This window comes from Aspergillus vadensis (genome assembly GCF_003184925.1).
Source record: "Aspergillus vadensis CBS 113365 unplaced genomic scaffold BO88scaffold_16, whole genome shotgun sequence".
NCBI lineage: Eukaryota > Fungi > Ascomycota > Eurotiomycetes > Eurotiales > Aspergillaceae > Aspergillus > Aspergillus vadensis.
Genome location: NW_020292054.1, coordinates 418,876 through 442,914, shown reverse-complemented (window position 1 = coordinate 442,914; position 24,039 = coordinate 418,876). Strand labels below are relative to the sequence as shown.

At 48.1% G+C, this 24,039-nt stretch overlaps 10 protein-coding genes across 10 annotated transcripts; 5 read left to right on the top strand and 5 right to left on the bottom strand.

Annotated features, from left to right (window-relative positions):
• Positions 1-519: 519 nt before the first annotated feature.
• Positions 520-3,204, bottom strand: BO88DRAFT_416599 (Zn(II)2Cys6 transcription factor; the record flags this gene model as incomplete). Its single annotated transcript, XM_025708259.1, has 7 exons — positions 520-749; positions 795-977; positions 1,074-1,303; positions 1,363-1,578; positions 1,626-1,769; positions 1,829-2,893; positions 2,960-3,204. The coding sequence occupies 7 exons, from the start codon at positions 3,202-3,204 to the stop codon at positions 520-522; spliced, it is 2,313 nt and encodes a 770-aa protein (XP_025561439.1).
• Positions 3,205-3,438: 234 nt separating this feature from the next.
• BO88DRAFT_465449 (GroES-like protein) lies at positions 3,439-4,816 on the bottom strand. The gene is made up of 2 exons (XM_025711408.1): positions 4,367-4,816; positions 3,439-4,295 (listed from the first exon to the last, which is right to left on the bottom strand). Exons 1-2 carry the CDS (start codon positions 4,707-4,709, stop codon positions 3,568-3,570), a joined length of 1,071 nt encoding a protein of 356 aa, XP_025561438.1. The 5' UTR covers positions 4,710-4,816; the 3' UTR covers positions 3,439-3,567.
• Positions 4,817-7,412: 2,596 nt separating this feature from the next.
• Positions 7,413-8,673, top strand: BO88DRAFT_406046 (SDR family oxidoreductase). The gene has a single exon (XM_025707054.1). It carries the CDS (start codon positions 7,483-7,485, stop codon positions 8,527-8,529), a length of 1,047 nt encoding a protein of 348 aa, XP_025561437.1. The 5' UTR covers positions 7,413-7,482; the 3' UTR covers positions 8,530-8,673.
• Positions 8,674-9,205: 532 nt separating this feature from the next.
• On the bottom strand, positions 9,206-11,051 carry BO88DRAFT_368429 (aldo/keto reductase). Its single transcript, XM_025704115.1, has 6 exons — positions 10,560-11,051; positions 10,418-10,496; positions 10,205-10,348; positions 10,007-10,120; positions 9,740-9,934; positions 9,206-9,637 (listed from the first exon to the last, which is right to left on the bottom strand). Exons 1-6 carry the CDS (start codon positions 10,716-10,718, stop codon positions 9,342-9,344), a joined length of 987 nt encoding a protein of 328 aa, XP_025561436.1. The 5' UTR covers positions 10,719-11,051; the 3' UTR covers positions 9,206-9,341.
• A 188-nt stretch (positions 11,052-11,239) lies between these two features.
• On the top strand, positions 11,240-12,914 carry BO88DRAFT_436502 (DUF3425 domain-containing protein). Its single transcript, XM_025709568.1, has 3 exons — positions 11,240-11,618; positions 11,701-12,577; positions 12,641-12,914. Exons 1-2 carry the CDS (start codon positions 11,486-11,488, stop codon positions 12,537-12,539), a joined length of 972 nt encoding a protein of 323 aa, XP_025561435.1. The 5' UTR covers positions 11,240-11,485; the 3' UTR covers positions 12,540-12,577; positions 12,641-12,914.
• A 32-nt stretch (positions 12,915-12,946) lies between these two features.
• On the top strand, positions 12,947-14,081 carry BO88DRAFT_391331 (aldo/keto reductase family protein; the record flags this gene model as incomplete). Its single annotated transcript, XM_025704998.1, has 2 exons — positions 12,947-13,053; positions 13,131-14,081. The coding sequence occupies exons 1-2, from the start codon at positions 13,014-13,016 to the stop codon at positions 14,078-14,080; spliced, it is 990 nt and encodes a 329-aa protein (XP_025561434.1). The 5' UTR covers positions 12,947-13,013.
• Positions 14,082-15,128: 1,047 nt separating this feature from the next.
• BO88DRAFT_489111 (werner helicase interacting protein) lies at positions 15,129-16,679 on the top strand (the record flags this gene model as incomplete). The annotated part of the gene is made up of 1 exon (XM_025712672.1): positions 15,129-16,679. The coding sequence occupies one exon, from the start codon at positions 15,129-15,131 to the stop codon at positions 16,677-16,679; it is 1,551 nt and encodes a 516-aa protein (XP_025561433.1).
• Positions 16,680-17,417: 738 nt separating this feature from the next.
• On the bottom strand, positions 17,418-18,989 carry BO88DRAFT_465441 (uncharacterized protein; the record flags this gene model as incomplete). Its single annotated transcript, XM_025711407.1, has 1 exon — positions 17,418-18,989. The coding sequence occupies one exon, from the start codon at positions 18,987-18,989 to the stop codon at positions 17,577-17,579; it is 1,413 nt and encodes a 470-aa protein (XP_025561432.1). The 3' UTR covers positions 17,418-17,576.
• A 1,121-nt stretch (positions 18,990-20,110) lies between these two features.
• On the top strand, positions 20,111-21,127 carry BO88DRAFT_426866 (alpha/beta hydrolase; the record flags this gene model as incomplete). The annotated part of the gene is made up of 1 exon (XM_025708939.1): positions 20,111-21,127. One exon carries the CDS (start codon positions 20,111-20,113, stop codon positions 21,125-21,127), a length of 1,017 nt encoding a protein of 338 aa, XP_025561431.1.
• Positions 21,128-21,795: 668 nt separating this feature from the next.
• Positions 21,796-23,115, bottom strand: BO88DRAFT_391321 (polysaccharide lyase family 1 protein; the record flags this gene model as incomplete). Its single annotated transcript, XM_025704997.1, has 4 exons — positions 21,796-22,196; positions 22,256-22,424; positions 22,490-22,556; positions 22,631-23,115. The coding sequence occupies 4 exons, from the start codon at positions 23,113-23,115 to the stop codon at positions 21,796-21,798; spliced, it is 1,122 nt and encodes a 373-aa protein (XP_025561430.1).
• Between the last annotated feature and the right edge of the window lie 924 nt (positions 23,116-24,039).

Genomic DNA, 24,039 nt, shown 5'->3' with positions numbered 1-24,039 from the left:
GTACATACTCTGCGGTTTACCGGTTGCTACGTGATAGGATGTAGGACTTGGACGTTTGCTGATCTTCCCATCGAACCGGGCAGTGAACATGACAGATTTGTATTTGTGCAGGGGTAGAAAACATTGTCCACTACCAAGTACAACTTCAATCGTGGACCTCGAGCAATGTTTCCAGCGGAGAGGTAGCAGCGGGCGGCCAGAAGGTTCGCGTGGGCGTCGAGGACCTCGTTGTCATCAAACCTCCCATTGAGGTAAACGGTGAATCCACCATATGATGAAGGTGCAAATTCCAGCAATGTTCCATTGGAGCTTCGTAAGCAAGTATATATTAGCCCAGTATTACCAACGTAATGTTCCTGGGAGACTGGGACCAACGGTGTCCTACAACGAGCCAATAGGTATAATATCCGTAGGTTCATCTTAGATGATGTACATGAATAGTGACCAACTTGTGGCCACCTCAGACTCATTGGGGAATCCACAAGACATATTTTGAAGTTGAAGTCGTTCACAGACGAGTCAAGAAGTTCCCAACCACTCTATATCCCCAACCTGCTCCATGAACCAGGCTTCACTAAGCCGTGTTGTGTCAATTTCATCGAATTGTAACAAGTCACCCTGAGAAGTCGTATTGAAAGTGTAATCATCCCCCGGCAAAGTATTCATGTTCACTGGATCAACGGATTTGGAAAGGTCGCTAGTCAGTCCGTCAATATCTAAGAAGGAATTAGGGAAGAAATTAGACATAACTTGATAACGTATGGGTTAGTTTCATTGCGCATTTTAGATCTTACCAGCCTCACAAGCAAGTACAACGCGATGTTGCAGATTCTCAAGAATCTTGATCGCATGAACTGCAGATTGGATTTGCAGTTTGTGCTGTTCAAGTATGGTGATGCAGCAGGATACCAATTCCTGAAGGGTGGCGCTATCAAACTCGTCACTAGGGATAGGACATAGTTGGGCCGCAAGAAGAACTATGCCGCAAAGAAAGGTGTCTTAAACATGAAGTTTTAGCCACTCATCGACTTAACCAAGATAGGAATCATTTCAGCGTAAGGGTAATTACTAACAATGTACTGTACGCCAACCAGAACTTCGATATACCGCATCTAGATTCTCGTTGAGATGGGTAACTAGTGTGTGAACTGTCGAGAGGCACAATCCACACACTTTCATGGCCAGATGTTCTTCTAGCCTAAGTTGTCCCAAGTCATCCCCTTTGGACAGATGGTGCCGGTTCTGAGCGGCGGAAAGTAGGGTCGGTCTTAGTAACAGGATGCGAATGTACAGGAATCTGGGACTAGTTAGCGATGAGTCCGAGCACTGATAGATACAAACAGAATAGTGGAAGACACGAACCTTGAATAGAGAACTTTGGCTTGTAAGACAGCTGTATCGCTCCTCGGATCAGTTCTTGCTTCCATGGCACTCTCCAATCGTAGGTTATCAGGAATTGTGTCGCGCCAGTCATCAAGAGCGCTATTTAGCTTTAAAACGTCCTCGAGGCATCCACGAGACCACCAAAGCTCTTCAGCTCCTCCATTCGAATGGTTGATACTTTCGCAACGATATATCCTGGACATGATGCCGTTCAAGATCTCGAACAATTGGATCGAACAGACAAAGAATTCCATACTGGACTGGGATTGACTTCGCTGAATACTTCGCCGTCTTGTAGTAAGTACTCATCATCGATTATCAGCGGTGGAGGAACAGCCGAGTTGCTGGAAATCATATTTGGCCGGCCAAACGTAAGGGCGAGTAACCTAAGTGTCGCTCATAAGTTCAATGAAAATGCTAGCAGGATATGCGAAAGTGAACTGACCGATCCAATATGACACAGTTGTGCCATACTCTGCGTCTCATTTCTCGTTCAAGCTGTGTCTTTGATGGCCGAGTGTGTTCGATATGAATGCCAATGTCTTGTGCGGTTCGGATTGCAAGGCCAACCATGTGCCAACAACGACTCGCGTATTTCGTTGACTGCAGATAAAGACCGGTGAGAAGCAGCATTTGGACGGTAAGAAGCGATGCGGAATCTAGCGCATCAATGTCGTACAGCGCCCTAGACCGCTGATAGAATTGATCAGCTAGGCTTGTCCTCTTGCCAGGAGCGACCAGGTCGCTAAATTGGCAGCCGATGGCAAAGACGATGTTCATAGTCGACAAAAAGATAGGGTCTTCTGCTTTGCCACACACGCTACCCGAGAAGCTTTCGGTCGGAGGGACCCATAAGCTGTCATAGGAAATGACAAAGGTTGGTTTGTGGAGGATTGGGAATATTGGATGTGTAAAGTTCCAAAAACAACTCATGAAGTTGTCGGCCATACGTCGTGTGGGTAAAGTAAATGCGTTTATCTCTGGGCCTTCGGAATTTTGTCTATTTCGTCGAATATGCTGTGGACTGGCAAACTGATCTATGTTGCTGGCAATATTCAACCCCGGCATATTACCACTCATTTTGCTTGAGTTTGTAGCACGCATTGTGGACTGGACAAGGGCCATCGTGGACGTATTTGCAGAAGAGCAGTATTCGTTGTCTTCCAACGATGGCACAATTACTGTTGCATCGGTGCCAATCATCTCATTCTGAAATGAAGGGCGCGAATCTTGTTGCATCAAAACTTGGGCCTCAGGGTAATTTTCTAGCGGTGGAGGTGGAGAGTTGAGACGACCATTTACTGCCGCAGAGTTAGTATTGTGATTTAGTCTCTCTTGCAATGTGATGTAAAGTTCAACAGGAGTTGTTTCTCCACATCCTTCGAAGTCGGATGTTGTGGTAGCCTTACAGCTGGGTCCTGGATCTGCTATATCGCGAGGGGCTCGAGCAGGACCCCCTCGGCTGTGCTTTTCGAGCTCTTTCAGGCGATCTTCTAGTGTGGAAATGTATCTGCATTAACCCGTTTAATGATTATTACATGGCATCCAGAAAGGTATTTTGGTGTGGAAGCTATACCTTTGGTTTTTCAACGATCCCTTTTCATATGTGCAGGTAAAACCTTTTTTTGCACATCTCGAGCAGCTGGGTCTGTTCCCATTACAGCGTGTCTTCTGATCACGGCAGGCATTACATGCAAGTTGTGTCTTCCGCCGTTTGGCAGATCGAGTCTCGCTAGCGATGCTGTGGAATGTGATATCTGAGGTCGGCCTTGCTGGAGTCGCCTGCGCCTCCTGGGCACGTTCACTATCAGCCTCAACCATATTGTATTATAGATTCCATGGCCTCGAGTGTGATTAAGGGTAGGGGGTGTGGTTCATTGGATGGTAAAGGGAAATGGATGGTCCGACCAGGTCAGGTGATTTCATTCGCTGTGCTACGGCGGTCAATGGCGGCCATTACTAATACTAAAAGATAACTTAGAGTTTCTTTAACTAGACTGTGTAACGGGAAGCAGATATATTGATACCATATCTATAATAAATTGAGGGGGTAACATTTTTGCAACTGACAATTTCTCTCTACAAAGTTGGAGATTCAGTTACTTTTGATTCAAGAAACCCAAGGCAGTGATTGATATGGGAATCCCGGAGACTCCTAGGTGATTGCGGATATGAAATTTCTTTTCAGTAAGGAAATTCAATGACGACTTTCGTTTCCTCACGACGGTTGAACCGCGCGTAGTACTCGGGCGCCTCCTCAATTCCGATAACGGCGCTGACGATGGAGCCTGGGCGCAGTTTACCGGTCATGATGAGGTTGAGCATCTGAGTGCCGAGACTCAGCGGCGATGAGACGCCTCCACGCACTGAAAAATTATTCATGAAAAGAGGCTTGATGTCAACCGTCTGCGCTTGGTTTCCACTCCCGTAGACTCCGACGATACCAATACCGCCCTGCGGCGCCACTACCTGTCCAGCCTGGTGCAGCACAATGCTACTGTTTACATTGCCCGCCGCATCTTCGGCCTCGTAACCAACACAGTCGAGGACGCGCGTAACACCAGCCGGCTCGAAGCGGCGTAGTGCTTCCACGGGGTCCTCCAACGCAAAGTTGACCGGAATGGCACCGTGGGCGGCGGCCAGGTCCAGGCGGTCTTGTACGTGGTCTACAACGTAGATCTTTGAAGCACCGCGCAGTCCGGCAGAAAGGATAGCCATTTGTCCTACGGGACCGGCACCGAAAACTGCAACCGTATCTCCGGGTTTCTGACCGGCAAAGTCAAGCGCTGTCCAGCCCGTTGCGAGAATGTCGGACATGAAGAGATAATCATGAATAGTAGACGTATTGGTGCTAGCGTTGATGGGCACAGGCATAAGGGACTCATCCGCAAAGGGGATGCGCGCATACTCGGCTACAGAGCGGAGGAGAGACCATATCAATATTTGCCGCAGTCGAAAAGATCACCGGATTGGACAAACTCACCTTGCATACCTATAGATGACGCTGCCGGGGCATCAAGTATGGGTCCATATTGGTAATGACCATCGTCAAACGCGAAAGGAATGACGACCCAATCGCCAGCCTTCAGAAACTCAACGGAGTCCCCAACATCTTCTATATAACCAATGGCCTCGTGGCCTATCTGTTGGGGGTTCCCTGGCGAAGCCGAATTGTGGTGGTATCTGTGTAGGTCGCTACCAGAAATGGCAGTTGCTGCGATGCGCACAACGGCGTCGGTTGAATTTATGATGGTCGGCTTGGGCACATCGATGACGCTGATATTGAACGCGCCGACGAGAGCAACCGCACGCATGAAAGATTGCATTGTCGTATATGTCGAATGCTCACCCGGCTGTATGATGAGGGCACAGAAAGGAATTTGTACAAAAACAATCTATACATCGTGGCACCGATCTATTTATGCATGCAGACACTCACTGACGTACGTCGTTGTAGTCCCCCAAGGCCGGAGCGATGTTAGTGTATTTCGAGACGCGTTATGCCGAGCCACGATATTCGTACTTGCCTCAACCATATTTACATGATCGACCTACGCTAATGTGAGTTGCTTATGACACCCCTGCATTTTCCTGTGTCATATTCCTGTTGTTGAATGTGAAGCTTTTTTGGTGAACTCGAGTCCATTGCACGATTTCGTCCAATACCTATAGTATTGTAGTAGAGCGTCTACTTATGGAGAAATAGTCGCAGCTAGATACAGGGTTCCAAAAAGTCTCTGTGTGTGGCGCTCAAGGCTGATAGCAGTCTCTCAGGGCCAACACAGCAGGGCTACTCACAAGCAGATCTAGGGTCATAATGGTCTTTCTCGCAAGGATGCCTATCGAAGATGTGGAAGCAGACAAGGCAGAGAGGGCTATGGAAATTATGGTGGATACCAGTTTAGAAACCTTATTTTCTCTCTCTTCTTCTTTTCGATTATTATCACAGGCATGACGACAGTATTCCACCTGCTAGAATAATATTTTGTTCTCGGCACCGTAAACGCGGCTGTGCTTTTGTGGAAAACAGGTCTGACACCCCGCAGGGGCTGTCATGTTTGGAGTAGTGAATGAAAGGGACTGCAGGTAGGAGCGATGGCATTCTGCAAAAAAGGACGTCTGCAGCTAGATCCTGGAGACGACAAAGCGATGTGTATGGTTATTCCTGAATCCGTAATGGATAAATCCATGAGTTCTATTTCGGATAGCTCAGTTTGTTGCAACTGATCATGGTAGCTCTGTCACAACTGTTGTGTAGACCTGTATTCCCAGAGTTGCTCACCCCAGCGAGTTGGAAAGAAGCAGGTATTGGCATGCATGGCCACTTTGGTGGATCAGGTAATGACCCACCATTAGTGAATAAGCAACCGGGTTTAACCCAAACTCCGCATGTATATGAGGTAGAGATGGGCAGAGGGAATGTTTGCTTTCAAGTGGGGCCGGCCCCTGAGTGCCGCCGCTGCAGCTCTTAACCACGACCCAGACGTTGTTGATTACAACAGATACAATTCGGAATAACAGAGCAGAGGTCAGTCCACTCCGTAAACATGTGATTAGCCTAGCGCCACCAATATTCAAAACGGAGTGACGCCACTGTAAGTTGGAACTTCTGCCATAGTGCGTCCTCTCTTCAAAATTCCAAGGTTTCAGAAAGGAAGGGACAAAAGAAATCAAGGATGACGTTTATCGGGCCCTGCTACAGGCAGCCACTAGGCCCATGGCAAGCCAAGAGAAATCCTACTCTCGGCTCTAGTGGATACCCAGCAATTGGGAGGGCCTAGGAAACCCATAAGCGGATACACCGGCCAAGTAGACAACTTATTCTGAACTGCTTACTGACACACCACTTTATACACGCATTGCGCCCGCCCTGTACCACTAAGCCTTTGTGGTATCCAGTCTTCTACTACTCACGGCGTATGCATCTTGGCCCCATATCGATACCAGCGCCTGACTTCCCAGAGAATGGCTGAATAGGGAAGACTTGAACCCCTTGCATATAGTTCAAGTCGCAGGTTGCGGATCTTCAAGTGTATAAATCTAGATACATACCAAGCGATGTGCTTTGACCTGATTTAAAGCTTTGGGAAAGTAATCTAATATCGATGCTGGGCAAGGATCCTCGAGCGGGGATACTGACTTCATAGACCCGCAAAAACCGAAGGTGCCAAACATTGCGGTTGAGTCTTTGAAAAACTGCGACAACTGGGTTGAATTAGATTTGCAGGGCCTACACGTTGGTAACAATTTACCGCACATAGAGTTGCTGGCTGGAGCAACGTGCAAGCGGTGGGAAACGAGCGATATTGATATGGCATGCGCTTTATTCCAACTTCAGATTAGGAAGGACATTCATTTGGCCAGACTTAACTAGTTAAAAATATAATAGTATATAGAAAAAACTCTGTTGTCGAACGATTGAAGGTTAGCTTTCTTGGAATTACTTTAGTCGAGAATTTCGCTTGTTAAAAATAACCCCCGCTCTTTGTTTGTTGACACCCAGATCAACCCAAAGCCGAAATAATTGCCGAAGTTTCGCTTTGATCGTTCAGACTTTGTGGCTACTGACGGGCTATTAGGCCGCGTCTAGTGTGGACTAGTATGTGTGTTATCTAAAATTGCTTTGGATGATTTGGAGATTAGCTTGTAACGGACTTTTTGATATTATCTCCGTAAAATCAGTGAGTGGGTTCCATGTCAGGCGTGTTACTACTTACTAGTGACTAGACTAGAGTGATTTTTGAGGAGCAGCTGGATCGACTAGCTCAAACTCAAAGGAATAGTTGGGACAGCGGACGTCATGACTTTAACTTCGGGGGCTCGGTTCTCGGGTGTCGGTGCTCGTATACAACCCTGAACTGTAGACTGACCGTAAGCCCGGAATTAACGGACAAACAGATAAGGGTGGCAAGGGAAATAATAGAAGGGGTAACAGGAGTCACCAGGTCACCATTAAGCTCACTTTCGAAGTAGAAGTACATAAATACGTAAAACTCGTTGTTAGGTTCGAGAGTCCATAATTGAGCACTCCAATTTCATAATTGTCTCTGACCCTACTTCTGCTTCACCCATCGAGTCTCTCCACAACACAATACAACGATGGCCCCTAAAGACCAAATCATCCTTATCACTGGAGCATCCGGTTTCTTGGCTTCCCATGTAGTCGACTATTTCCTCCGCGCGGGTTACCAGGTCCGAGGAACTGTTCGGTCTTCCGCAACTGCCGAAAAAGTTCGACATACCTTTTCTGACTATGCGTCTCAATTAACCTTCGCCGTCGTTGAGGATGTTGCTAGGCCAGGGGCCTTTGACACCGCAGTTAAAGGTGTTCATGGAGTGATCCATACAGCTGCTCCATTCCAGGTTTTTGGAGTTGAGGACAATGAGCGGGACCTACTCAAGCTGGCCATCGATGGAACACTCAACATTCTCAAATCTGTCCATGCATTTGCTCCTCAGGTCAAACGCGTTGTCCTAACTTCCTCCTTTGCGGCTATGGCAGACCATAGCAAGGGCAGGTGGACTGGCCATGTCTACTCCGAACTTGACTGGAACCCAACGCCCTACGAAGCTGCCGCGGCCGAAGGTGCTCCGGCCGGGTTGGCCTACTCAACTGCGAAATCTTTGGCTGAGCGTTATGCCTGGGACTTTGTTAAGAGCAACAAAGTCAACTTTGATATCACGACAATCATGCCGCCAATGATATATGGCCCTAACATTAATGCCACTGCCGACCTTGCCAGGTTGAATACCTCTTCTATGGACCTTTACCGCCTAATGTCGCCACAGTCCAAATCTAGCGATCCAGTGCCCGGAAATATGTTTTGGTCGTTTGTGGACGTGCGTGACGTGGCTGAGGCACACCTTCGTGCCTACCAGGTGCCTGAAGCTGGCGGTGAGCGTTTCTTCATTTGTAAGGGCAACTTTACCTACCAGCAGTTTGTGAATGCTCTGCGGGCCAACCTTCCTGAAATCAAAGACCGAGTGCCTATCGGAAATCTTAGTGCGGGAGAGGTCCCTTCTGATGTTTACACTGTCGACACATCCAAATCGCAAAGAATCCTGGGTTTGAAGTATCGTCCTTTGGAAGAAACAATTGTTGATGCTGCACGTTCTTTGCTGAAAATTGAGGCTATGAGTGCTTAGATGGCTGCGGATTGTAACGTATGGCAGTCAGTTCTGGACGTGTATGTTCTCTTTGCAGATGGTCTCTCTCTTTTCCCCTTATGGGCAGAACGTGATTATCCGTACCCCAGAATCTTACTTTGTCAATATAAGCAAATAAAGCGCCTGATTAATAGGAGTCATGCACAGCACTACTACTTCCCATGTCAGCTATGTACGAATTCTTCTAAGCTTGCTTACCAATCAAGAGCGCGTAAGCACAGTCCATACAATATTATCGACTCGTAAACTAAGTGGCGATCAGCAGAGATCAATATAGAGAATGCGGAGAATGTAATGTGTATGAGTCGAGTTATACATCCATGCGTCGGGCTCTTGAGCGAGAGAAGACTTCAAAGTTCTTGTTGCATCCTCGTTCTACGTTGCTGTATTTTATTCCTGCATCATTCTCCACTGCTCCCCACTTCGGTTACGAGGCGCTTCATTCAAGCCTACAACGCCAATATGTCACCATATGAGACATCGTTCTCATAGTATAAGAAACAGATTCATGAGAATAATCTTCTCGAGTAGCGACTTGACCGCACATGAGGTACCATGGAACCGTCATATGCTCAAGACCGCCACGACGAGGAAAGTTGACACGAATTGAAGGAATTTCAGGCCAACAACAAATGGTAGAGCGAATGTGGAAGAGCGACGGTTTCATTGGGAACCATAGATTTATTACAGCCTTAATCTTGTAGTTAGGGAGAACAGTCAACGGCACGAGACTATGACTAACCAGAACAACAGTCACCTTCCACCTAACTATCGGACCTTTGCATCAACCTCTAATGACCAACCATCGATTGAAAAAATTCATTGAATCTCTCTCCGACAGGTTTGGCAGCATCCACAATCTGCCGCATCTCGTCCAGCTCGTCTGCCGTTAGTTCAATGTTACGTGATGCCCAGTTCTCTTCCAAGCGGGAGGCACGGGTTGTTCCTGGAATAGAGATTAACCCTTGCGCAGCCACCCAGGCTAGAGCGATCTGCGCGACCGAGCAGCCCTTGCGAGTTGCCAGCTTTCTGATTAAGTCGACGATTGCCTTGTTCTTGTAAAAGTTCTCGCCCTGAAACTTTGGGACTAAAGACTTTTTTGCAAGCGAGATAGTCAGTTTCCCGGATTTGGTACGAGATAGAAACGTAGAGTCCATAGTTCTCCATGTGTAACTGAGGTGTGACATACCAGTGCGTCGGAAGTCAGTTTGTGCGAAGTCATCAGGTGACTTGAACTTGAAGTCATCCACGAGCCAGCCATGACCCAGAGGGCTGAATGCCACAAAGGCCACTCCTAATTCTTTAGCCGCCTTGATCAGGCCGCTGCTCTCGTGGCAGGTTTCAAAAGCAGAGTACTCGGCTTGAACGGCGTCAATCTTGGCAACTTGAGGATTGGGGGTGTTATGTTAGCTTGTACTTCCATTTGCCGTAGATAATCGTAGTGGACAGTACGAACTTGCGTTTGCCCTGCGCAGGGTTTCAGCCGAGCATTCGGATAGACCAATGTATTTTGTTTTCCCGGCGCGGCGAAGCTCATCTAGGGCACCAATGGATTCCTCGAGGGGCGTGTCTTCGGTGAGTTTTGAGTCAAGTTAGTATACCGGTCACCAACAAAACAGGATCACTTTGGAGGGGTGATCATGATTATACGCACTGGGATCAATTCGGTGGAGATAGTAGAGATCAGGCGTGAAACCAAGCCTGTCGATCGTTCCGTCGATGTATCGCTTGATATGCGCAGCGGAGTTGTCCACTTTGCGCTCAGGTCCAAAGACGTCAAAACCACACTTAGAAGCAACTACATGAACAGGATTGTGAGCCAGTAAATATAGATAAAGGAAGATTGGGCAATGTGGTTGGTGCTTACCAAAAAGCTTATCGCGGACATTGTGCCTTCTGACGAACTCTCCGAGCAGCTTCTCGTTTTCGCCATTTTTGTAGGCTACCTAGGGCCGCAGACGCAGTCAGAAACCATTGTCCTTGGTTTGCATGGGGAAGAAACGCCTTACTGCGGTATCCCAAAATGTACAGCCGAGCTCGATGGCTTTCAGAAGAACTGGTTCGGATTGCTCGTAGTTGAAATCAGTCCCTAAGCTGCTGTTGAGGCCCATGGCGCCATAGCCGGGAATAGGGACCTGCAGGTCGCCGAATGGGAGGGTCGCGACCATCTCGGTGGAACAGTTATAGCTCTACAAAACGATTGGTTTTTCTTATCCTTTGGAGAAAAAGAGGAACTAGTTTGCAAAGCTGGCGACCGTAAAGGCGAAATGACCAAGGCTCGTCAAACAAACAGGTTCATGGAGTTTTATATCTCAGCCTGGCAGGACTGTATCACATGACATTGACAGAAGCACGGCAAGTCGAACCGTAGTTACACGGACTTGGTCTACCTCACCAGTTTCCTGGAAATAAGACTTAACTCCGTAACTCTGGTGGGGCTTCATCGCATCATCAAATCTCTAGAAGATTTTGATTGATTGTGAAAGGGGTCTTGAAAATCGTCTGGTAGCAGCAGGTAAAGATCACACAACAAGTCTGATTTAGTGGATAATTCGGTGCTAGAGAGTGGAGAAATTGATTACGCGCTAACGGTGGGTCTTCTGCCCCAGGTTTATTCTTAGTCATTACTTTATAAACCCTAAAATTTTCAACAGCGAGCCGTCTCATAAAACCGCTAAACCCGCCACAGCGCTTGCCTGTTTAATTGCCACAAGCCAATGGGTTCGTCATTTTCTCCGGATTTAAGGGACTTAATTGTGTGTCAGGCGAGGGTAGAAGCAATTATCTAGTGAAGTAATTCTACACCAGTTATCTCCAGTTTCTTCCGAGGTCAAGCCGCCACCCACTGCTGACCCCAGCCAAAACACCTTCCACTCAACAACTTCCGTCTTTAGGTCCAGTTCCCCTCATTGGAGGCATCAATCTAGTACCCCCAATGTCCAACGGCACCATGAAAAGCCCAGAAGGACGTATTGAATGTATCGGTGATAACAGTTCCATCCAATACGAAGAGAAGGACAGGAAGGAGCGACGTAGGCGCCAAAACAGACTGAATCAACAAACATGGCGTAAGTCTCAAACCACAATGCACATGGGTATCCACATTTTTACAATAAACCGACTATATTTACGCGACGTCTTCTACTTCAGGCGAACGGCAGCGAATAAAGAAAGAGGCTGCTCTTCTAGCAGAGAAGCGCGCCTTGCAGGAGCACGAAGATCAAGTGGTAGCGGGTCTGGCTCTGGCGCCAATTAACCCGATGCAGACGCAGCAGCCTCATCCACCAGCCGATCTTACAGGATTAATGTCCATGCTTTCGACCGAGGAGGCCGTTAGACTTCGCGGACTAATAGCGTCAAATCGTTCCCGTTGTGTGCTACCCCAACCTCATATCTATCGCCTGCTAGCTGTCTTCGAGGCAGCGGCCTATCAGAGCTATGCCGGCAGCCCCCAGGCCGATCACCTTCTCACATTGGCCAAGTTGAATGTATTTCGTGCCTTTGTACGTAACATCGCGGTGCTGGGATACAGTCGGGAATGGATGACGGACGACGCTATCTCGCGCTTTAGTACTAGTGGGCCCTCCCCCTCGCAGGTCCTGCCGGAGCAGAATCTGCCCTCCAGTCTGCGCCCGACACAACTGCAATACAGCCAGCCTCATCATCCTTGGTTAGACTTCTTTCCCTTCGCGCGCTTAAGGGATAATCTCATTCAGGATGAGAATGACATGGATGATTCCCAATTCTGTCGCGATCTTATGGGCTTCTGGACGATGCCCCAGGAAGATACTTGCGTGTTTGTCTGGGGCGATCCATGGAATCCGATGAACTGGGAAATCACCGAAGCATTTCTGCGCAAGTGGGGGTGGCTCTTAGAGGGATGTCCCGAGATCTTCTGGTCCACCAACTACTGGCGGCAGCTACGGGGAGAGAAGCGCCTGAACAGGAGGGCCATCTTTGACGTACCCACCACCACAGGAGTGGTGTAAATATTTTGAACCCTATAATCTGAAAGTGGAATTTTCTGGCAAGTTTGGCCTAGTATTGCTGGTATTGATACTGGAAATGTGACTAATATGAGTGTAATCAGAAAATGTTTGGTTACGGCGCAAGTGTGGGCTTCTGGACTCTGGAATTCAAGGTGGCAAATCATTTTGGCTGTCCCAACCAAAGGCCACGGGACATGCTGGTACCACGTGTAAGGTCATGACTTCTTGTCTCTGTGCATGATTAGAGTCTTATCAGGAGAGCATCATAGCTCCGCATGAGGGTAAGACCCACTGCAAGCGCGTAATCAAGTGACAGTGTGGGATGAGTTCAATATTCTCCGAACTATAAAATGGTCAGATAGGCACGCTGAAGCTGTTCATTTGTTAATACACCTAAGTTTCATCTTTGTAGACATAGAGATAAACATTGCTACTTGTGTCAGTATTTCGAAGGACCATCTGCATCCGCCTGCAATGAAAGTCATCTTTGGAGCTATGAATATCGGCGAACCCGGTAAAGTGGTCCCATGCCTCTCGCTAACGCAGATCAAAAGCTCATCGATACACTAACATGATCCATTCAATGTACAGGTGACGGCCGAACCCGGGTCCACGATATTGATCAAGCTCGTCGGATGGTTGACCACTTCAAGCTTTATGGCCATAGAGATATAGACACAGCTCGGATCTACGGGAACGGGTCATCGGAGGCATTTCTCGGTCGGATGGGGCTATCTTCACTCGCATTGGATACCAAATTATTTCCATCGGCTGCCAACCCGTCCATGGCCTCAGCGACAACGTCTTACCATCACACCCCCGAAGACCTACGGAGAGGCCTGATGGAGAGCCTTGAAGCCCTCAAAGTCTCTAAAGTCCACATCTGGTATCTGCACAGCCCTGACCGAACTGTCCCGTTTGAAGAGACTCTAAGGGAAGTGAATAAGTTGCACCAAGAAGGATACTTCGACAAGCTGGGCATCAGTAACTACCAGGCATGGGAGGTGGCTATGATCTGTGACATCTGTGACCACAATGGCTGGATTAAACCAAGTGTTTGTCAGGGCATATACAATGCGTTCCATCGGGCGGTCGAACCAGAGCTCCTACGATGCCTACGGTATCACGGTATCTCATTCTACTGCTTCAACCCCCTGGCCGCAGGCATGTTGACTGCTCGGTACTCCCGCGACACGCCGGATGCGGTTTCTAGGGGCCGTTTTGACCCCAGCTCGGCATCAGAAATCCACACGCGCCGGCGTTACTACCATGATGTGTACTTCGATGCCCTGGAGATCCTCAGACCTGTGGCCAAGCAGCACGGGCTTTCGGAAGTAGAGTGTGCCCTTCGGTGGTTGTCACACCACTCGGAGCTCAAGGAGGAATACGGCGATGGGGTTGTCATTGGGTCGAGCAGTGCGGAGCAGCTGGAGGAGAATCTCAAGGCCTTGGCTGGGGGACCACTTCCGCAGGAGATCATCGATGCCCTAAACAAAGGCTACGACATTATCCGCGGAAATAGTCTGATCTACTGGCACTGACTTTGAAGCTGTCTTTTCCATTCCATAGAGTCGCAGACTGAGTCTGGTAAATTGCAGAAACTCCTTGTATATCTACCTATTGTCTTTTGTAATTTTTTCTGGCGACTCCATACTAGACGGAAACTGGCCGCCTTCCGCACCCCCCCCCTCCAGTTTTATGTTTTCCGGTGTCGCGAGACCCGGATCTGTGTGTATTTCTGGCTGGAATTATTCCGTTGATCAGATCCACTGGGGCTTTGCTGGACAGCGCCGTCACCAATAAATACTGCTCCTCAAGATTTGAAGGACTTACGAATCGCAACGGCTGAGTCTGGTCTTATGGTGGTCGAAGGGATCATGGATGCACGCGTGGACGGCTTACGAGACATGATTTTTACAGATATTGAGCCATCGACGGTTCGGTCATGGATGAACCAGATCTGAGGAAGTAAGACATGTATCTGGCACTGTGATGCAGCCTCCTAGGCACAATTTACTATATAACTGCATCGATCTAGGAGTACATACAAATCGAATCATGGACCTGAAACTTACATGAGAATGAGCGAATGGGTGAAAAGTGAGGGCATGGAGTATTTAATTAGATTGAATATTCAGATTGATATTACCTCACTATCAGACGAGTTTCTCTCGTAATATTCTAGGTCCACCTCCCTTGAACACGAAGGCAGAGCCTTCAGCGTGAAACTCGAGTCCGCATACTTTGTATAATGAGATATCGACCCACTCACTCCACCCAGCGGATGATAATTGGATAGGACCAATGACCTCGACCCACAGTGGGCCCAGCGAATTACCATTTTAGAGCAGAACGCGAGATTTTGACTTTCTTTACATGGATCCAGGCCCCCTGTGATCAATGATGGAGAGATCTTCTATAATCTTTCAAAAGCACAAACAAAAGCAGAAGAATGAATTAGCCTAGGGACCCGCCTAGCCATTTTTCCGAAACTCATGGCATGTAGCAACATAACCCATCCAAGTGTCATAATTCCTCTTTCTTCATTACATTTTGATGCCCGAAGGAGTTTGCTGACCCTATCTCAACATGATCAGATGCCCAATATGCCAGAACCACGTTCTACTATCCGAAATCAACGAACATCTAGATTCTAGCTGTCAAAGATTCCTCACAACCACCCACCTACAAAGTACGATATCGTCTTCTCTTATCGAAAATGGCAGCAACTCACAAGAAAGAACGAAACAACTTCAGCTCATAGACGACTACGATGCAACGGGAGCTTTTGCTGATGGTACCGGAGGTTTAAAAAGAGTATTCCCTCAACCACAGTCTACTACTGCACGAAAAAAGTCATACACGGGAGCAGCAACCGAGCAACTACGTCTTCAAAATGCACCTTTAGCCGAGCAAGTCCGGCCACGATGCTTCGATGATATTGTCGGTCAACATTCCCTGATCGGCCCAAATGGTACACTCACACGATTGATTGAACAAGATGAGCTTCCGAATATGATCTTATGGGGGCCTCCAGGAAGCGGTAAAACCACAATTGCCAGGATCATCGGTCCTATGATGAGGAGAAAGGTATACGAGATCAGTAGCTTGACAACAACAACAACGGAGTACAGAGACATCATCACCAAGGCCACACAGGATGTGCACGAGAGCCGAAAAACATCCATCGTGTTTTGTGATGAGATACATCGACTCATACGCCCACAGCAAGATATATTTCTCGATGCCGTTCAAAGGAATAAAATTTCTCTTATCGGCGCCACCACCGAGAACCCATCGTTGAACATCCACCATAACCTTGTCTACAAATGCAGGGTCTTCACTGTCACGAAGCCAACTACCAATGATTTGGTCACCATCCTTCGTCGTTCGATGGAATCACAAACCCACATGAAATCATCACCACTTCTGGATGACGAATTCCTTCAATACATAGCCGGATTTGCTGATGGCGACAGTAGAACCGCGTTGAACGTCCTGGAGATAGCTACGGATCTATGCACACGCCCAGGAATGACCAAGGAGAAGTTGAAGCAATCATTGACTAAGAGCCTACTCTACGACCGATCGGGCGACCAGCACTATGACACTATTTCGGCACTCCACAAGTCAATTCGAGGCAGTGACCCCGATGCTGCGCTATATTACCTCGCGCGAATGCTCCAGTCAGGCGAGAACCCTTTATTCATCGCTCGTCGGCTCATTGTGGCGACATCGGAGGACATTGGTCTGGCAAATAATGTCTTGCAAACATACGCAACCTCGGTCTACCTGATGATTGAGAAGCTAGGGATCAAGGACGCACAGTCTGCGCTGGCTCAACTAGTGATAACAATGTGCTTGTCAAAGAAGAGTACTCGATCTTATCGTGGCTTGAATAATGCTCTTGCTGCAGTGAAGGAGCCTGGGATGGGTGATGTTCCAGTGCCTTTCCACGCTTTGGATCGCAGGCCTGAGCTTTTGAAGGAGGCTGCTCGGCTCATGTCCACTCACTCTAAACAAACCCAGGAAGGGCATGAATCCACTCAGGGGTTTCTTCCACGTGCTCTCGAAGGACGGAAGTTCTTGAAAGATACTGATTTTCTGTTTAAACGAGATCCCGACTTGAATTATGGGTGACCGCCAAAGGCCGCCACGGCTTGAATGTCGCCGTACCAAGGACCAAGTTGTCGGTATCCGAGCTGGAACTTCCATACTATTATATTGTTTTGATATAATGTATTCATGCCACGTTGTTTGTGAATACTGTTCTTGCCTCTAATTTAGTGACAATCAGAAAGTAGTGGACTATTTTCCTTTTCATAAGTCATGCATATATATTCCCTGAAAAGGGTATGGAATACATAAGTGATAAGTGATGCTGACCTCACACCTAGCGTACTACTAGTACATAATCAGGCACGTGATTCCGATACAAGCCAACTTGGATTTTGCGGCCATCTCCTTATGACTGAGGTACAAATCTGTCGTACTGAGCACCGAAACAAGTCCACAGAGTCCTTTGTCCTTGCCACGGCAGCCGATAATCCACCATACCAACCGTTGACTGCAGCGCTGAATCTGATTCATGACTCCGAGATTAGAACGCCGCAGTTTCTCACAGAAAATCGGGACTTGCCAGCATGGTTTACTATACTAGACTCCTCAGCCACGCTGTGTTGCTATGTGCCCATTTCTGCCGACCGAGTGTGTTTCTGAACCGGATGAGTCTCTTTTGCTTGTGCTGACGCCTTATGCATGGCGGATTTGGTGGTGTTTGCACTAGAAAGTGCTAATAGAGCCTTGCTCTTGGCAAGGTTCATGGGGTATTATGTTCGAAAGCCGCTGCTCCGTATCTGACTGACAAGTATTCGGGTTGATATCAAGTGCTGATCGACGCGGTGGTTGGTTGGCTGCTGCCGCCATCCTCCAACCATTATTATTTAGAAGGTCTCGGGATTTTGAACAGCATCGAATGTTTTCGCGAAGCACTTAACCATTCTTATAGTTCAATATCTGGGTAGAGCAAATCAAACCCTATCCTAGAAGCAACAGCCAGTCTTTCTGGAGCATGCGCGCTAGCCAGAAGGAACGGTTACCATTATCTCGGTCATTCCAAAGTTCTTCGACGAGTTGAAGAGCCATTAAATTGGTGGGAATGCGATTCAAGGAATAGATGGCTCGCAGTCTTTCACGCACTTTATCGCGCAGGATGTTATTCGACTTGGTCAATTCGGACCCGGCCGATAGGAGAGCGAGAGATTGGAAGTTCAGATAGTACGAGGATGAAGGAATCAGCATCAAATGGCGTACTGTCTCTTCGGCGTACATTAGTATCAACGGCTCTTGCGCTTGAGTTATATCCCGATCCGAAGAACAACTCCTTTGTGCATGAACTTGAGATTGATAAAGTAGAACGAGACCTTGATAGCGGAAGGCTTCGTATAAGTGGACGAGGTCGGGATTTTGGGCGCTCGTCGTCCATTCAATAAGCTGGGCCTCCAGTATGGCTTCTTGAGTGAAGTTCCGATTCTGCGGCATATCATGTACCTTTCGGCAATACCGTCCGACATTGGCTATTGTAAGGAGTAGGCTGCTACATGTTCCGTACATTGGATGGTGCCAGTCACCCATCCTATGCACCGCGAGAGATATTATGAACGAGTTGATACTCTGTGGTACACCGGGTTCTACTAAGAACGAACTGCACATGTCCCAGTAAAGATACACACCCAGGCAGAGTCGAGCCACAGGGTCATCAGTCGTCGACACAGATGTGTCTTGAAGCATACTGTTGATCAAGGCACGGGCACCAAATAAGTGCTGTTTGCCATAGTCCTTCGGGTCAGGACCAGCAACTTGCATAAAAGACAATAGCATTATGGTCAAAAAGTGCGTGTAGTGGGCACGTTGGACTTGATCTATCTCTCTTCGAAGGCAAGCTATGGCTTTGCCATGTTCCTCAAGGGCCAAAATAGGGACCTCTGCCGGGAAGTACTGTTCATGGTTGGCACTGACTGAGTGGATCGCATGGAGAAGTGCGGAGGATTGGGCTAGGTCTTTCAGAATAGGGAAAGAGAACGGATTGTTCTCAGGATCTATAACGAACGCTTGGCTGACTTTCTCCAGGTAATACTGTAGTAAGCGTCGATTGACATGCGTTCTAGGCTGAAGTGAGAGCCATGGTGCCTCAACTTGCCATTGTGTTAGCCGCGGGACCGACGTACAGACCAGACCTCGACGCTGGCACCGCTTGCATGTCGGATAGCCTTCATCGCATTTGACCCGCTTCGCCTTGCATTCTCGACAGCCGAATTTGCTTTTGTTTCGCGCTCGAACCGGTAAACCCTTGTACTCTCGATGCGTAGTTGGATTTGCAGACTCGCTGACTATCACTTGTTTGAAACGTAATCCGCGGACCTCCATATCTGGTTGGATAGACTGCTGCATTGGAGACGAGGATTCGGGTAGGATCTGAAGAATCGCCACGAGGGTTGCCGTATCACCATTGGATTACTAATCTCATCCGCGACACCAAACCCATTTCAGCTTACGGTACCATATCCGATCCATCCTGGTTTCTTGTTTGTATCAACGACGCGGCTGCGATCATTCTGCCCCGGCGTTGACTGTGTCCATGTCGCGCGCTTGTCATCGAGAAAGCCCGAAAGCCCTCGTGATGTGCCGAGCGGCCAAACGAGCCATGATCACCTGAAGCAGCAGCACAGGGAATCATTCTCCAGGTGCAAAATTGACCAGGCCTGAGGCCTCTTCTTCTTCTGTCTGCCACCGGGCGCAGACCAATGGTTCCTTTTCAGCGCAGTTTTATAGCTCGAGACAGTCTTACTAGTGCCAGTCTCCAGTGTATAATGAGAGGTGCGGTATGATATGCCGTAAGCAGTCTTCGACAGACTACCCACCATTTATCATAGAGGGGCTTTCGTTTCTGAAGCGCAGGGGCGAAAGACTGGTTTGGCTATCTGTTTGGAAGGTAGATGATAGACGAATAATTACGGCATGAATTCGCCTTTTGGCTACCCAGCATTGGTATTGGCTCGAAATATATCATGGCACGAGTTCATGTTAACATACGTTCGGGTAATCAGTGGCTGTGTCCATGGAAACCGTGAGACCTCTCCACTATAACCTTTTGCTTTTCTGGACAGATCCCGAGGATATCCCAATCATTCGGGGCTTAATGTGCCACGAAACCTACTAGTAAAAACCCGGGAACAGGAACTAAGAGGTACATGGCTAAATTTATTCTGGGAGGGTCTTCATATCTCTGCGCCAGGCAGTAGCTGCCAAAAATGGTTGTCCACAATATTTTTTCCTTCATACAAAGTACATACGAATGCCGCTTGGACCCACTTCAATTTCCTCTTCTGTCGAGAATGCGAGGTTGAACAGGCGCATTGGAGAAGGTTTCGGCTAGCTTATGGCACCTCCGACGTACTTGAAGTCAGTGATACCCTGATAGTTGAATACACCTACTAGTAAGGAACCATCACGCGCTGCCTCTGAAATTTCCAAGAAGCAGACTTCTGCGGACTATCGAGACTACCAACAAGATGGAGAACTTGGCCCTGGATGCGACCGACATGTCACGGTTCGACGCATTTTCCATCATCTCCGTCGGCTATAAAACAGTTGGCGACCATACAATCACTGTGGATGTGCTCTATCCCAAGACCTTGAACGACTCAACGCAGCAACACAAGTCACTCTCCGGCCCCCGACCAGTCCTACTTCGCTACCACGGTGGCGGCCTTATTGCGGGCTACAGTCTCTTTCCTCCATTCTTCAGCCCGTGGTATCTCGAACTAGCGCAGGAGTATTCAGCCATCATTGTTTCTCCAAATTACCGACTGTTGCCAGAATCTTCCGTACTGGATTTGCTTGAGTACGTGGAAGATCACTGGCATTGGATGCATCAATCGCTCCCCGCACTACTGCAGCGGGAAACAAAAGGTACCGTGGAGGCAGACCTGAAACGTATTATGACCATCGGCGACAGTGCCGGCGGATATTTTAGTTTACAAATGGGTTTAAATCACCCGGACGAGATTCGGTCGGTCAATGCCGTTTATCCTATGGTTAACCCGAAAGCATACTACTTCAGCAGTGGCCAGGAGCGACCTGTGTTCAACCTGCCGACTTATCCACCTGATACGCTGAAGTTACACCTAGACAGTGTTAAGAGACAGGAGGCAGTCATGCAGAAGCCTGTGGTTGTCTCCGCCGCTGCTGACGCTGATCGATTCCGCTTAATGTTTGCGGCATGCCAGCACAGCCAGCTAGGGCAAATCTTCCCAGAAGTTCCCATTACCCCCTATCTGCTTGAAAGGCTCGATATCGGAGCACGCTTTCCACGTGGTGGAGTCTTGATACTTCATGGACGAGATGACAGCGTGGCCCCTGTCAAAGAGAGCTACGCATTACAGGGAAAACTTGCCCAGGTTGACCCCAACCTCAACTTTCGACTTGTCGTGCGGGATGGGGAGCATGGATTTGACCATCTTGCTAAATTACATGATGATTGGTTATGGGATGCAACTCAAGACATTGTTAGATCCTGGTTAGACTGAGTACTTAAGATTCTGCTGAAGGCCAGAAATGTGCTCCTTCAATACTTGGTCTGTAGGTACGAAACAAATAACTACCCGCCAGAGGCTTGAAATGATGTATCGGGTCTATATGGACAGCAGATGGATTAATAAGTTCACACATAGTATTGGGTGGGTAAATAGGGGCTTGAATAGAGCAGCAAGCTACCTAGACGGTGCCTGCCGACCGCTACCGTACTAGGCTGGTGTATTTTCATTCTCTTCTTCACCATATGTATCTCACAATTGTTGCTTCTTTTACTAGATTTCTTCAGGTACAGGCTTGTCGTGGTGTAACTGTTCCTCAAAATGAAGGCTTTTATTGTTTATGGTGTGTTTTTCGCTACTGATGGGTAGTTCGACCAGAAAGAGAGAGGATCTGCCATGTAAGATGTGACCTGTTATAGCTGCTTCACGAAGATGAGATGGAGTCTCCAGCTTTGTTAGGTGGTCTTGTGTGCCTTGTTTATATTAATATAATACTATCTATAGATGAGGGTTAAGTATGTTTGACGAAGCATGATGGAGACAGGAAAGAAAGGCTTTGGTGCGCAATAAATTCAAATGTATCAGGCATATGAGCCAATTTCAAACCAAGTGAGCTACACCTCGACACATTCCGAAAAAAAACTCGCCTATGCATCACAGGATTAAATGCGCCCAATTCCACAATTCTTAGGAACATAACCGCGAGCATCCGTCGCAGAGCCAGCCGCTGCAATAGTCAGTCCGGAAAAGTCACTGAAAAATCCAGTTTCGGAGCTGCTAAAAGCACCAGACTTGCTGTAGCCATTCGGCTGGCAAGCGCGGCCCAAGGCGGACTTGCAGGACGCGGCGTTGGCTTCGCTAGCGCTGAAGAGCTGGTTCTCGGGCTTGGCGGGGGCCACCTCGACAACATCTTCGAAGAAGCATCCCTCGAAGATACCACGGCCCTTTTCATTGCCCTCGATGGCGTGTCCAGGGATGGAAGACCAGACGCTGTTCACTGCGTGGAAGAGTGTCGTGCCGGAGAGGGCGGGGCCACGGCCGGTGGTGTGGTAAACGTAGTTGTCTAATGAAGAGTTAACTCAGTTAAATGTATGTATCATTAGGTTTCTCGCAAATACATACTTTGGAAGGTAATCTCGTCTCCTTTGCCAACTAACTCCAGTGTCCAGTAGTGGTGGTCATCACAGCCTGCGGAATGGGTGGTCTTGCCGTTCAGGAAGTTGTTCGACCAAGTCATGCGGGTGTTGGGGTGGAAGCCTGTAACGTAGTGTTGGCGTCCGATGAGGGAGGTCTAATTCATCGGTTAATGTTAGTAACTCGGCCATGACTATCAGGAAATGGAGATGTCTGTCTTACCTCGCAGTGGTCGATCCAGATCAGGTCAGCGCCGAAGAAAGTAAACGCGTCGCCACCCCAGACAAAGCTGTATTCAAATACATTAGGAAATTGATGTGTTATAAAGCATGCGAGAGCTCGTAGTCTTGATATGATACATACCCAGGGTTGAGATCCGTAATCTTAATGTTCTGCACAATGATATTGGAAACACCACCCTCAAAGTAGAGCCCCTTTCCACTGAGCACGCCTTTATCTCCCTCACCAACAAGAGTCTTGTTGGACTTGATATGAATGCCATTCTTGGCAGCTTTATCGTACGTGACGGTTACGGCGGGATTTTTACCACACCATCCATTGGAGTTGATGGCCAGCTGGCAGGCCTTCCCGGTACCCCAAGGCGCGCATCCAGCTTCGGTCGTGGTTCCCTCGGTTCCGATGAAGTCGAAGGTTTTGGTGAGAACGACGACTTGGGGTTCGTCGCTCTCGAGGAGGGAGACAAGCTCCTCGTTGGTTTTGGGGTAGCTGGGGGTTGTATCGCCACCGCCAGTAACGCCGGCTGCGAAACCCTCTGCGGCACCTTTGACGACACTTGCGCTGGCCAAGGCGGCATTGAGACAGAGAAGATGTAGGAATGACACCTTCATGGTGAATAGGGATTGAAAGAGTAGAGATTGGTTTGACAGACAGAGTATTGCTCAGAGGTCCAAACCTTCATCCTTATGTACTTCAGGTCACCTAGCAATATATCAAAGCCAAGGATTGAGTTTTGCCGAAGAAAAGAACCCCAGTAGCTACAGGGGCCACTGTTGTTACAAAGTGATCATAGTTCCTCCAGCCAAGAACTACTCTGCCCCACTGTAATGCAACCGAATGCACAAGTAGGGAAGGCCTGCAGTGACAGTTGTTTCAGGTATATGTTGTCCATATCACACAATCCTCTGAATGGAGTTTGTCTCATATCATTACAAGGACTCAATGTAGTGACCATTTTTAAGATACTTGAAAAGGATCACAGGCTTTCGCCATATTCTGTGGTAAGTCAGACACTGCAGACTCACCGTACACATTCATTGGTTTGTGTCGGTTGATTCCCCTGAGTAAGCTGCCAAATCAACCTTGAATATAAGTCTTGGAAACAACCTGAACATATTTCTTCGACGATGACTTTCGTTGACGAAAATTTGCTGGCTTGTTTGGTTCACACTGACGCCATAACCAGCTGATCTTGAGTGGGTCTGCAGGACCCTGTGAAACCTAACTTAAAGTAGTGAATTTCTGGAGAACCCTGACCCACTCCCCGAGACAGCCACGCGGCTTTCCACTGAACAGCGGGACGCCTATTCGATTACTATGCATATAGCTCCTTCATTTCAGAATTTTTATGATCACACTTCCTTGCAAGAGTGCTTATCCAGATTATGGATGCGCTACTAATCAAACCACTCGATGTCTCAGGCATCTCTACTACCGATCCTTCTCATACCAACGATCCTATTTATGGTAGCTGCATCGCGGGGAATACTCGGACGCAGTCGGTGAAATTACACGCAAAAACTGGAAATTTTCCG